General features: G+C 49.4%; 5 protein-coding genes and 2 non-coding genes across 7 annotated transcripts in view; 6 read left to right on the top strand and 1 right to left on the bottom strand.

Moving 5' to 3' along the window:
• Positions 1-758, top strand: part of ASPBRDRAFT_50615 (flavin reductase family protein) — a gene marked incomplete at both ends in the record, with an annotated part of 1,598 nt that extends 840 nt beyond the window's left edge. Inside the window, one exon of the mRNA XM_067626577.1 lies at positions 50-758. Within this exon, the coding sequence (XP_067485029.1) occupies positions 50-758 (709 nt within the window). The remainder of the gene's footprint in view (positions 1-49) is intronic.
• Positions 759-1,024: 266 nt separating this feature from the next.
• On the top strand, positions 1,025-1,655 carry ASPBRDRAFT_113618 (YciI family protein; the record flags this gene model as incomplete). Its single annotated transcript, XM_067616757.1, has 4 exons — positions 1,025-1,182; positions 1,248-1,303; positions 1,382-1,545; positions 1,617-1,655. The coding sequence occupies 4 exons, from the start codon at positions 1,025-1,027 to the stop codon at positions 1,653-1,655; spliced, it is 417 nt and encodes a 138-aa protein (XP_067485030.1).
• Positions 1,656-1,992: 337 nt separating this feature from the next.
• Positions 1,993-2,065, top strand: ASPBRDRAFT_t6. The gene has a single exon. It is a non-coding gene; the product is annotated as a tRNA-Phe (tRNA).
• Positions 2,066-2,762: 697 nt separating this feature from the next.
• Positions 2,763-2,834, top strand: ASPBRDRAFT_t7. Its single transcript has one exon. It is a non-coding gene; the product is annotated as a tRNA-Arg (tRNA).
• Positions 2,835-3,104: 270 nt separating this feature from the next.
• ASPBRDRAFT_50617 (ATP-binding protein) lies at positions 3,105-5,380 on the bottom strand (the record flags this gene model as incomplete). Its single annotated transcript, XM_067626578.1, has 6 exons — positions 3,105-3,206; positions 3,260-3,536; positions 3,586-4,202; positions 4,258-4,860; positions 4,915-5,128; positions 5,256-5,380. The coding sequence occupies 6 exons, from the start codon at positions 5,378-5,380 to the stop codon at positions 3,105-3,107; spliced, it is 1,938 nt and encodes a 645-aa protein (XP_067485031.1).
• A 696-nt stretch (positions 5,381-6,076) lies between these two features.
• On the top strand, positions 6,077-10,941 carry ASPBRDRAFT_25414 (uncharacterized protein; the record flags this gene model as incomplete). Its single annotated transcript, XM_067622171.1, has 4 exons — positions 6,077-7,824; positions 7,884-8,437; positions 8,496-8,859; positions 8,919-10,941. The coding sequence occupies 4 exons, from the start codon at positions 6,077-6,079 to the stop codon at positions 10,939-10,941; spliced, it is 4,689 nt and encodes a 1,562-aa protein (XP_067485032.1).
• A 491-nt stretch (positions 10,942-11,432) lies between these two features.
• Positions 11,433-12,532, top strand: ASPBRDRAFT_37032 (dihydrodipicolinate synthase family protein). Its single transcript, XM_067623633.1, has one exon. It carries the CDS (start codon positions 11,486-11,488, stop codon positions 12,416-12,418), a length of 933 nt encoding a protein of 310 aa, XP_067485033.1. The 5' UTR covers positions 11,433-11,485; the 3' UTR covers positions 12,419-12,532.
• Positions 12,533-12,654: the final 122 nt, after the last annotated feature.

Consider the following 12,654-nt stretch of genomic DNA (forward strand, 5'->3'; position numbering starts at 1 on the left):
ACAACAACAACAACAACAACAACAACAACAACAACAACAACAACAACAGCGCCAGTAAAACCCACCATGAGATCGACCCCTACGCCGAGGATCGCCCCATGGTCAACAACTACCGACTGCTAGTGTCAGGCATTGCACCTCGGCCCATCGGCTTCATTAGCACTGTCTCCGGGGATGGCAAGACGGAAAATCTCGCACCATTCAGCTACTTCCAAGTCGTCGACCACGACCCACCCATGTTCATTGTCGGGTTCTCATCTCGTCCGGGTGCTGTCAAGGATACGTACCGGAACCTGAAAGAAACGGGTGAGTGTGTGATTAATACTGTCTCTGAGGGTATGATTGAGGCTGTGAATGCGACGTCAATTGATGCCCCGTATGGGGTGTCCGAATGGGAGGTCTCGGGGCTGGGTAAAGCGTCTAGTTCGACAGTTAAGGCGGCGAGGGTAAAAGAGTCGGTTTTCTCTGTTGAGGGGAAGGTTGTCGATATCAAGGAGTTTGAGGCGCATAAGCCAGGCATGAGCTCGCCTGCGGTGGTTCTGATTCAGGCAACGAGGTTCTGGGTGCAGGAGGGGGCGGTGGATGAAGAATTTAGTCATATTGATTTGGAAAAGCTGAGGCCTGTTGCGCAGCTGGGTGGGATATCATATGGAAGGATTTCGTCGACTTTTGAGAGGCCTAGGAAGAAGTGGGAGGATGAGGTTGGGAAGAGTGATTTGTTGACTGAGTTGGAGAGGAGGAATAACAGGAGTTCGTGAAGATAGATTTAGCTTCTTGAACAAGTATGCCATTGTCTCGATATTTCGTAGACACGGATGCCATGTGTGCCTGAGGATCCAGAAACCAAGCATTATCAGCCGATAAGATAAGGCGGATCGTCGGCAACCATCCCGACGAGACGGACCGGCATCGGCCTCGACGACCAGTGACTCTTAACGGCCATCCCAGGACTATATCCCATTGGCAGCTACCAAAGAAACGAAATAGAGATATCATTCAGATACACATATTACTCAAGCCTATCATGTCTTTTCTCCGCCTATCTACAAGGGCTTTACCCGCTCATCTCCTTCCCCGCCAGCACATCGCCCGCCGCACCATTGCAACAGCAAGCAAAAAGGAATGGCTATGCATCATACCTGATACACCTAGTGGACCGGAACTGAGGAAGAAGTTTCGACCGTAAGTCTCCCCTTCTCTCATTTAGGTGTCACCTTATTTGACTCCCCTCGCTGATAACAACGTAGGACTCACATGGAAGGAGTTGGTCCTCTCGTCCAGGCGGGAAAGCTTGTCGCTGGTGGTGCGTCTCATACCACACCATTTATCTAGAATTGGTCTCTTTTCTTCATACGTACAGTTAATTGACATACCTGGACAGGTGCAATGCTGGCCACTCACCCCGAAGAAGGCAAAGATCTGGCATTCAAGGGTAGTATGCTCGTGTATACTGCTGAAACCATGGGCGAAGTGCACGAGCTTATTACCAGCGATATCTATGCTAAGAGTGGCGTTTGGGATCTGGGGAAGGCGCTTGTTGTCCCGGTGAGTTAATAGCTGTGTTTCTTTGGTTGTGGTGCTGTGGGCTGGGTTATGCTGATAATGGCTGCGGGCAGTACTTGTCGGCTGTGAGGGAGCCTTTGAAGAAGGAGTAGGCACTATCTGTGTTGAATATATACGATGGTAGTGGTGCTAGATTCCTTCAATGCGTTGAAGGATGGCTATTGTCGAGCGTATATGGTTGCTTGCAGTACTTAGAGTAGATTAAGCATTGACCTATGAAATAGCATTAAGCATGATTGAGTATTTCCTCAAATTGTTCTCTATATAGGCACTCAGTTCATTTCAAGTGGGGTGTAGCCTTTGGCTAGAAACACAAAGTCTTCTGTGTTCGGTAAGCCCTGGCGTCGCTGACATAGAAAAAGTGAGGGATAATGCAGAAGCGTGCTCTAGCCACATAGAGCAAGCATTGAAAACCAATTTCAAGGAAAAGGGACGATGGCGCATCTGGGAGCGCGTCAGACTGAAGATCTGGAGGTGGCCGGTTCAAGCCCGGCTCGTCCCATTCTTTTTTTCAATTTTTCTTGAAATCTGGGGCTGGTGGGTCCCATCCGGCCTCATTCTACGGACGGGTGGGTTCGAACCTGTAGGGAAGGAATGTCTGATTGCATGACAGGAAAGAAGTTGATCCTCGTCTTTTTGGTCTTACTTTCATGGCTCGTATATTCTGGTCACTCGTTAAGGGGTTCCAATTGTCATTCTTGGTCTCTTCCCGCCATTGGCTGAGGGTGGAGTAGCTTGTATGCCGACTGCATGGAGGCGTTCGATGAAATGCAAGTGAATGGCGCTGTCGTGTTCCTAATTCGAGTGTACATGTGGAGGATAGGTGTAGAGCTATTCCGGCATCCGGTATCACGAGAATTAGGTTGTTTTAGTAGCAGTATTCTCATTTTTTGAACTCATCAACTACTACTAGAAGTCTGTCCCATCAGTCTACCCTGGGATTATATGCGTCCAGCGCACGGATATATATAGTCATTACAGCAGACATTGGTACATACTATAAACCCACTTTAACCAAACCCGGCAAAATTGACTATCGAAAATGAATGGCAAGAGGGTGATGGCAGCAATAATTAACGCAGGAATTCTAGATTGTAGTTATCCTAGACTATATGACGCAGCCCATGTATTGGGTGGCTTGTACTAGCGGGCTAGCTTTCTCTTATAAAGCATAATGTGGGCCCAAACAGACATCAATTGGCCTGCTGGCCCAATGGTAAGGCGCTTGACTACGGATCAAGAGATTGCAGGTTCGAATCCTGCGTAGGTCATTCTTTTTTTCTTTCCTTTTTTGCACTATTTATTAAACCGTTACTGTACCGTCTCTCGATTACTGTAGACAATCCCGGGTGCATCTCTTTGTATTCCACCACCTCGGGTACACCTCCCCATCCAGCTGAACCATACGCGGTCCTTCACCATCCCCAATTGACCTTCTCGTCGAGCTCAACGCACCGTACGTCATATCATCATCGAACTGAGAACCAGAGCCCATCTAAATCCTCAGTTGGTATAGCCATATAACTGCCTGCTGTATCCATTTAATCAACCATCACTTCTATCAGATTCTCGATATCCTTCACGGTGACATTCTTCTGCATCTCCCGCGCTAAGGACACGGCGCACGAAACAATGTTCTTGATCTGCATAACATGTTAGTCTGTCTGCTACCTTGAAAGTGCGAAATTTGACGAACCTGTCGCCCATTCAGAGGATGCCTCGAAAGTGCCATAAAGTCGTCGGCGGTAAATTCGGTCAGCTCCGACGATTTCGCGACGTTGGTCAAGAAATTCTTCCACACTTCCAGTCGGCTGTCGGTATCAAGCTCCGGATAATTCATGGTGAAATGGATTCGACCTGTGAAAATCGCATCAGTAGCTGCATTCAGTGTATCGCACAGCGGGACCTTACTCTTAAATGCGGGGTCAATGTCACTCTTTCGGTTCGTGGTGAGTATGGCGACACCGCGGAAACTATCATGCACGTTAGGCTAGGTTGTATGTTCATACCTAGGACACTTACTACTCGAGTCGTCGAAGAAAGACGCTGACCAGTGCATCTCTCGCCAGGTCTTTGCCGCGAGCCGAAAGGAAGACATCTGCCTCATCGATCAACAGGACACAGCCCCATCGCCGAGTGATGTCTAAGATCATTCCCAAACGATTGTCGACTATATCGGGGTCAATGCCAAGCTCGCCGGTTGCCACCACATACAATGGGCGCTGTGTCACTTCGGCCACAGCTTCTGCAGTCAACGTCTTGCCCACACCCGGACTTCCGGTCAAGAGGGCAATAAGGCCTTTGCCTTTGTTTGCGACCACGTCGTCGAAGACTGCATCGTCCTGTCGATGGGCCTTAACTAGCCCATGGATGAGTTGTCGGCGATTCTCTGCCATGACCAGCCGTTCAAAGGCATTGTGGTTCCACTCTACATTGGATAGCGCCGACACCGAAAGTTGACACCAAGCCTTTTGTGCGAAGCTGAAGCCATTGATCCACGAGGCACAGATCAGTAATTGATCGTCCGTCAAGCCGACAGTTTCCATAAACCCTTCTGACCTTACCCATGGCTGGTTCAATTCCGACGATGTGTTGTGAAGATAGTAACCAGCAGGGTCAACCATCACTCTTCCCATTGCCTATATAAGCGAGTTAGCGCCGATGCCCAAGATAAATGAAGAGCTGCAGTCTAACATTGAATTTCTCGGGCTTGGAGTCACCGTTGGCTCGTTCGAATTCCCTTACACCATTCGCAGCAGTATAATCTCTGCAAACAGGCTGTTCGAGTAGCGCGATGAACTTACGCCCGCGGGCAATGAGCCTTTCTCGCACGGCAGGCTCCTTGTCGTGGTACCTGAGAGGAAAGAAGTTTAAGCCAGTTATTGTTCGCGCACCTTCATAACTGTCAATTTGTATCTCTATTGTCGTTTTACCAAAGTCTTGACCGTCATGTTTGATAACTTCGGCATCTGCAGAGAAATATTGCTGGCCATTAGGGCGTGATTGGTATTCAGACGAGTTCAAGCGGAAAGCTTGCTCTTCACCCATGAGGCCAAACCGGGGTGAGATGATCACTTCCCTGGGTGGGAAGATTGCCCAGAGAAGATCAAAGGTGATTTGATTCTCAGCCAGAAGCGATCTCAAGCTGACAATCGGGGCTGCAAAGTCCTCTTCAACAAATTGCAAAGCCGTTCCAATATCATCAATCAATTGCTGATTTGGGGTTTCCTTCTGCTTCTCCTCTTCTTTGATAGACATCAGATCCGGAGCGGCCCAGAAGAACAGTTCGGGTTTAGCCTGAAGAGATACGTCAGTTTGTGAAATTCTAGCAGTCCACATAAGCTGACGAACCATTGGAGGAGTCTTATTCAAGTCCAGGCCTTCCACGTCTTTGAAAATTTCACGAAACAATGTCTGCAGGGGAGGGGACCGGATGTCAATCTCGGTGTGGGAGACCATGCCTTGCCGTGAGATTACTCGGCGGACGACCATCGCAGTCTTACTGAAACGATCAGGCTTAGGTTTTGCTTTTGCCGTCTTAACGAAGTGAACTTGTCGGTCCTTCCTGGATGCATGTTAATGGCTTCGGTTGCCCGATTTTGACGCAATGTTTCGCTACCTGCTATATCTGTTGACCAAGCCTTGGTTAGCACCCACGTTACTGATACCCAAGGTACGGTCTTCAATCTCACATTTGATCCACGCGCAACAATCGCTGAGACTTGTTGCCTCGATCTGTCATTGTGCGCTGGATTGATGGCTTGGAAGTCCCTTCTGAGGGTTTAGCCGCCGTTGCGGACTCGGTCTGATCGGCCATGTCGTTGTTGTGTGCTGATAGTGGCTAGAGTAGTAGACGAAATAACAAAGCAAAAGCCGACTGGAACATGAAAAAAAACCGGCGATCGGAGCAACTTATGCCTTGGACATGACAAGGCTGTTGACACTCGACTCGTATACGACATGTGGGCCGGGGCGCGACGGTGGGGGTGGCTGCTGATGCTGTTCCCGGCTTCAGTTTCACTCTTCCCAGTCCAAGCGTCAGCCCAGCGACAAAGCTGCGCCACGATTTCTGCCTAACTAAAGATACCAAGATACTTCCCTCTATCACCAGAATAGAGGTGCGGATCTGTTATTGAGAAGTTCATGGTCCAGGACTGCTGCAGAGGCTAACCTTGCTGCCCTTCTGGGTCGTAAGATACGCTGTCGATCCGTGCCGCGCGGGACTAGCCCTGGCCCCCCGCAGGATCACTCAGATTTTAGTCTGCCAGCCTTGTCATCCTTGCCAGGTGTCATACTTGATTAACTAGCACCATGCCAGGTCTGACGTGTGCACCGGCGGGTAGATTGCAGTCTCTTTTGTCATGACTCTTACAGCAGTCAGACGTGCATCCTCCCAGCATAGAGCCTCCCGGTGGGACCAGATCCGGTCTATTACTTATAGTTATTATCTCGCGTGATCTCAGCGAGCCATCCTGGTCCTTTGCAAGGCTGCTGGCTGTCCAAAGTTCCCACAATGTCGGGGGATACCGGCGAAACTGTGGGAGCAACAGGCTCATCTGCCTTTGCGCGCGCTGTGGAGGAATATATCAACAAACCCCGATCGGCGAGAAGCAAGACACCCGATTTTATCAAGAAGCTGCAGGAACAGCAACGTTCCGGCTCACCTCTTACCGGAGATGCCGTCAAGAAAGACCTTTTCCTTTTGGACCGCCAGGCGACAGATCGCACGGCCGCTCGTGCTGCCCGCAAGATCCTGGGACCGGTTATACAGGTGCTTAACACCTACTCAGGAATTGTCGATGCCCTAGTCTCAGCAGACCCGATGCCTACGGCCATTATATGGGGCTGCTTGAAGTCGGTGATTGATTGCTCACAGAGGTTCCTTGAACTCTACGAAAAGATATCAGATCAGATCAAACGGTTAAACACCCACATTACCGTGCTTACAGAATACGAGGATTTATTCGATCACTCAGCGACGATGCGAGAGCTATTGCAAGCATCGTACATCGACATCATTCGCTTCTGGCGGAGGGTTGACAAGGAGTGTAACCGCTGCGTGGCTAATCGCGCCTTTCGAGCGATCGCCCCTTTCAGTACAGACAAGCTCGATGGCATTATTAAGAGCATCGGAGATACGGCCGACAGCATGAGTCGTCTTATTCCTGCCGTTCAGGAACGCCTAGACAGAGGAGAGCGGGAGAATGCAGCCGAGGAGCGTCGGCTTGCCGGTATCGCGCGAGAAGAACAAGCAGCATTTTTCCAGAAGTATGCTGAAGAGATGGAAAAGCGGAAGGAGGAAAGGAGGCTACAGAGGCAGGAGGAGGTAAGAAGGTGGTTGCGAGATGGGGCTAAGCCGCTAAACGGGAGCAACTTCCGCCATCGCGACAGCAAGTTGGCGCAACGAAGCCCAAACACTTGTGACTGGGTTTTTGAGCATGCAACTGTGAAGGATTGGCTGACTAAAGACAGCCTAGCCTCTCAAGTGTGGGTGAAGGCATCTCCGGGAGCTGGAAAGTCTGTGTTGACTGCGTATGCTGTTGAAAAGCTGGAAGCGACCAGCGCAGAAGATGCCGCCGTCATATACCACTACTTTACTTTTGATGAAGAATTTCCGGCCTTGATGGTTTATCTCTGCCTTGCAGAGCAACTTGTCAACCGACTGGGAAAACAGACCGGCGACGTGCCAAAGGACATCCACAGATTTACGCAAGAAGGTGCCACAACCGCTAATGTTGACGACGTCAAGCAAGTGATCAAAATGCTTTTGGAAGAGATGGCGGTTACCTACATCTTTCTGGACGGGCTTGATGAGGAGTGCGAGACAGAGAACAGAAGGAAAGAGCTTTGCAAGATATTGGAATTCTTTGGGGAACTGAGCCGTGCTATGCCAAGTCGCCTGCGCATTTGGTATAGTTCTCAGCACCGCACGTGCCTCGACCCTCTCCTCAGCAGCCTCCCATCTATCGAGATCACGAAGGACTTGAATAGCCACGACATCGAGCTCTATTTATTGGACAAGATACGGGACCTGAAAAGTCTCGAGTTCGATGAAGGGTACATAAGATTGGTTACTGGAGATCTGCGCGAGAAAGCCGACGGATGCTTTTTGTGGGCTGCACTGATGTTAGACTCTATATCGGACGCAGTGACCCTTCACAAGGTTCAAAGTATCATTGAGGGCGGTCTTCCCGACAGCTATGAAAAGTACTACCAGAGGAAGATGGACAGTATCCGGCCTTGTCTGAAGGAATTTGTTTCGTATGTAACTCAAAATGCCCCCGATGTGACTCGGGAAACGGCTAACTTGGAGCTGCTAGAATCATTCTATCTTGTATCTTGCACGCAAAACGTCCATTGCTTCTGGACGAGCTTTGCGAATGCACGGCGATGGTGAAGGGCTTTGAAGGCCAAAATATTGACAGGAGCCAAAAGATCAAGAAAAGCAAGGTACTGGAGCTGTGCCAGCCTCTTGTCCAAATCCATGAAACTGATGGGCCAGCCGGCACCATCTCGGTCTGCACGCTGACTCATGGCTCGGTCAAAAGCTTTCTCTTGAAGAACCCAGAGATCTTGGCGAACAATTCCAACCCACCAGCATATTCGCTCACAAATGATGTTCTGGCGAACATATGCCACAAATATCTCCTGCAGCCACGATACCGGCAACTCCTTATTAAGAAAGAGGAGACATTCGTCGATTGTGACGGTGATGACATTCTGAACCACCATCTTCTTTCTTATGCCGCCAAATATTGGGATAAACACCTAGATGGCGTCGATTATTCATTGGAATATTGCCAGAAAACCTCACGGTTCATCAGAAGCCCGCAGTTCTTTACGTTGCTGCAAATTCAGAGCCTATTTGTGGACGGTATGTTGATGAACCTATAAACTTGGCATTGGGCAACGTTAACTAATAAGCCATCTAGGCCAATTTCGCTTCTGGTACAGTACTTTTCGTCCTTGGGCTGGCAGACATATTAGACGTGTCTTTCCTCATTGGCTGGATGATAATTGTGATGAGTCTTTCGCAAAGGACTACGGCTCCTTTGTGGGTGAATGGGGACCTCTGTTGGATCGTGAGACTAGTGTCACGGGCACCTTCACAGGCGAAATTGACCGATGCTTTTTTGGGGCTTTGGGATCCCACAATTACCTTCACAAGGGGCCCAGTCGGTACAGAAGTTTAATGTTCGCAGCGGATGAGGCCGAGCTGCATGAAGCCCCTATCCGATGCTTTGAAGGGGTTGACGAAGCAGGAAAGTGTTTGACAGTACTGAAGCTGGAGAAGATGTAAGTGCCATTGCTTCCGCTTTCATGCACATGGCTTGCTAAAATTCGAACACGAGTAGAAGCGAAGAAAACCTACAGTTTTGCTGCGAGCATTGGCGTCTGAATGGCCGCAAGTCTGAACTCCAAAGAGTTCAAAAGTTGTATGCGTCCGCCTCAAGCTGGCCTCTTTATGAGTATCCGTTAGCGGAGAATATTCCCGGCCGACCTCGCCTGGTTTCGTTTACCAAGGACTTGCAATTCATGCGCATTGGGTCTCAGCTGTTCATCAAAGGCGTGGACAGTGAATATACTCCCCTTCCTGTGACTGATCCAGACGAGGATTATTTCGATGAAATAGCTAGCGAAAGCAACATGGTTGCTGTTTCAACGAGGCGGCAGATCTCAAAGTCCGATGTGGAAGTTCCAGAGCAGGTTACTGGTGAATTGAAAATTGTTGATTATGCGGACATAGCTATCCAAAAGCGAGAGGAAAAGGTAAATGAGTTGGACCAAGGAAGGATGGCGGCTCAATCTTCAACTGCTGATACGCAGCCAACAACTACCGTTACGAAGAGCAGTGACAATGACAGCGATAGTGGGACGATTGACACCGATATCACATCTGAATTCTCATTGAAGCTAGAAGACCCAGAAGAGCTTCAACTATCGACAGAGAGAGATAAGGCGCTGGAGCTCGCAACGAAAGTTTCGAACTGTACAGACGAATTGTTGGAGAGCTCTTCCGAGTCCGCGGGTAACTCGGCTTATACTTCCTGGAGTGAGGGCTCCACTGACCTTGATGATGAGTTGGAGGATGAAGAGCAATGGAATGATTGGAATGATGAAAACCTGGAATTGGAAGAGCTTGACATTGAAGAGAGGGGAAGCTTCCTTGAGAGCGACAACGATGGCTACAGCAGCGCAGATGAGAGAAAAGATGCTCTCAAGCTAGATGATGATCTGGCGAGTGAGTCTTGGCAGTCAGATAATGAAAGTGATGCTTTGGAAAAAAGGGAAGATATGCTACCATCGGATTCTAATGACAGTGATGTTGAGAGTGTCGGTTCATCGAAAAACTATATCGTCTATAGCAGCGAAGAAGGCTCGGAAAATGAAGACCGCGGCATACTCGAAAATCTGATGACCGGAAATAAGACTACAAGCACTGAAGGGGCCCGTCGCACGAGCATTCGAATCTACGATGCTACCAGGAAAGAACGCATTCCCGTATTTCACTACACATGCTTTATCAAAGACAGGTTGTTCGACTCGCCTCCGGTCTTCCACCCATCCAAGCCCCTTCTGGTCTGGCCACTAGGCGACGGGGAGATTCTATTTGCCAACTACGAGAGGAACACATACTTCACCCGTGGGCTATGTCGTTCGGGCTATAGCAGCTGCCACATCTTCATCAAGGCGCATTTTTCGAGCGACGGTCAACACCTACACCTTGCAGCACTGGAAGCTCGCGAGGCCGCCAAATCAGACAAGGAAGAAGCGTCCGTACTTCTCAGCCTGCAAGTCTCCACACACAGGCTTTCCGAGCACAAGACAGCCAGTAGCCCGCCTCGAATGATCTTCCGCACCACTGTTGAGCTTGGCAGCACCCCTAAGTTGTCCGTGTCCAATCTTCCTTACTTTCTAACATGGAGCCCCACACACCTTTTCTTCACCAGCCGCAACAAAAAGCTCGATGTCCTTCGAATTCCCCTCTTTCGTGCCCCGGACAACAAGACAGAACTGGATATATGCTCCCTAAAAGAGCCCATCTTCTTGCCACGTTCAATCGAGGCACGGAATGTGTACTTCTTCCCGTCCCATGAAGCAACCACAGACAAGAAAACTTCACGAAAGAAGGACACAAATTCAGCAACGCTTATTTTAGGTGCACAAACCTGTCTTCCAAGCCAGGGTATACTGGTACCCCGGCACATGTGCTATCCCCCGATCGCGGTGTTTCTGCGTGACAAGGATCTGATCTGGGCTTGCAAGTCGAGTGTTGATGAGACTAGAAAGGTTAACAATGCTTGTGGCAGGTTAAGGGGGAAGTTCGAGTCTTTCGATCACAGCGAGGATTGTGATATTGTCCCGTATTTGTTTTGATTTAGCTTTACCACTGGCTGGTCTTTAATATTGTTCTTTTATATATCGTCCTTGAATATAAGTGGACCATTCTGTGGCTTTACTGGGGAGATCCAAGTGTATACAACATACAATCCCAATGTAACCTATTAGATAGATACTCCATGACACTTGCTCAATCTGGCATTTTTGGTCTCTACAAATTACCAGGGACAACAACAGAAGTCCGAGACAATCCAAAGAGCCAATTGGGAATATCTAGATATCATGCATTATCTCACTAAATGAGTACACTTTACGTCAGACACCACTACTGCTATTAGCCCGTCGCTGTCGTCCGCGGTTCAAACAGCGGCGGCGGCTATTGGGGCCGCAGGGGGTATCCGAGAATCCGAGAATCCGGGAATCCGATGAGAATGCTCAAATTCTCCACAGATCTCTACAAAACATCAGAGGAGATAAAAGGAGACGCTAGTCGCTAGAGATCGAATAAAGTACAGAGCAAGAGAATCATCCACCTCAACAACTTCTTCAATCATTACCTGATCTTCATCCAATTGTCAATATGGTCGGCTTTGACATGCGTGGTCTGACCCCGGCCCCGGTGACCCCCTTTACGCCGGACGGTGCTGTGGACTACGAAGCTATCCAACGACTTGGCTCCTGGCTTGGGGGTATCGAAGGAGTGAAGGGACTGGTGGTGCTTGGCCACGCTGGCGAGGGCACCTTCCTCACTACCGAAGAGCAAATCTCTGTCATCAAGGCCTTTGTGAAGTCAGTGGACAACAAAATCCCAATCATTGCCGGTATCACCGGCGAGGGCACCGAAGTGGCCGCGTTAGAAGCGAAGCGCGCCAAAGAAGCTGGCGCGGCTGCTGGCTTGCTCTACCCATCTCATGGCTGGTTGCGCTTTGGATATCAACCCGGCGCTCCTCAAGATCGGTACCGTCGTGTCTATGAGGTCTCCGGTCTGCCGTTGATCCTCTTCCAATATCCAGACAACACCAAGGCGACCTACAGTCTCCAGACGATGCTGGATATTGCTGCTCAACCCGGCTGTTTTGCTATGAAGAACGGCGTGCGCAACATGCGCCGATGGGATACGGAAATTCCTGTGATTCGGGCTCAACGCCCTGACCTACAGATCCTTTCTTGTCACGATGAATACCTGTTGCACACTTCGTTTGATGTTGATGGTTTCTTGGTGGGCTACGGTAATATTGCCCCCGAGCCTCTGATTGAGTTGATCAAGGCTGGCAAGGCCAAGGATTACAAGAAGGCTCGAGCTATTCATGATCAGCTCCTGCCTGTGACGAAGAGTGTGTATCATCGAGGATCCCATATGGAGGGTACGGTGGCTTTGAAACATGCTCTTGTTGCTCGGGGGATTCTGACACACGCTACTGTTCGCTCGCCTTTGTTGCCTCTCGAGGATGGTGCGGAACGGGAAATTCATGATGCAGTTAGTGCTGCGTCACTTAGCAAGGTGGTCTTGTGAGAAGGATTTGCGGCTTAGATTTGTATATGAAGCATTAAGCTAGATAGTACATGGAGGAGGCGAGCATAATCCATCCAATGTTAATGATACAGTTAAGCGGTAACCGCAAGTGGCACTCTTAATAATATTGACCATTGTAAGGCAACCTAGGGGGTTCAACTATCATCCAGGGAAATATCTTGCATCAACCATGGCTTAGATTTAGACGTTCTCGTATCTGACAACTATTAACCCTA

This window comes from Aspergillus brasiliensis, assembly GCF_001889945.1.
Source record: "Aspergillus brasiliensis CBS 101740 unplaced genomic scaffold ASPBRscaffold_1, whole genome shotgun sequence".
Lineage (NCBI taxonomy): Eukaryota > Fungi > Ascomycota > Eurotiomycetes > Eurotiales > Aspergillaceae > Aspergillus > Aspergillus brasiliensis.

Coding starts and splice junctions, on each gene's coding strand:
- ASPBRDRAFT_37032 (XM_067623633.1), top strand. CDS start 11,486: ATGGTCGGCTTTGACATGCGTGGTCTGACCCCGGCCCCGGTGACCCCC.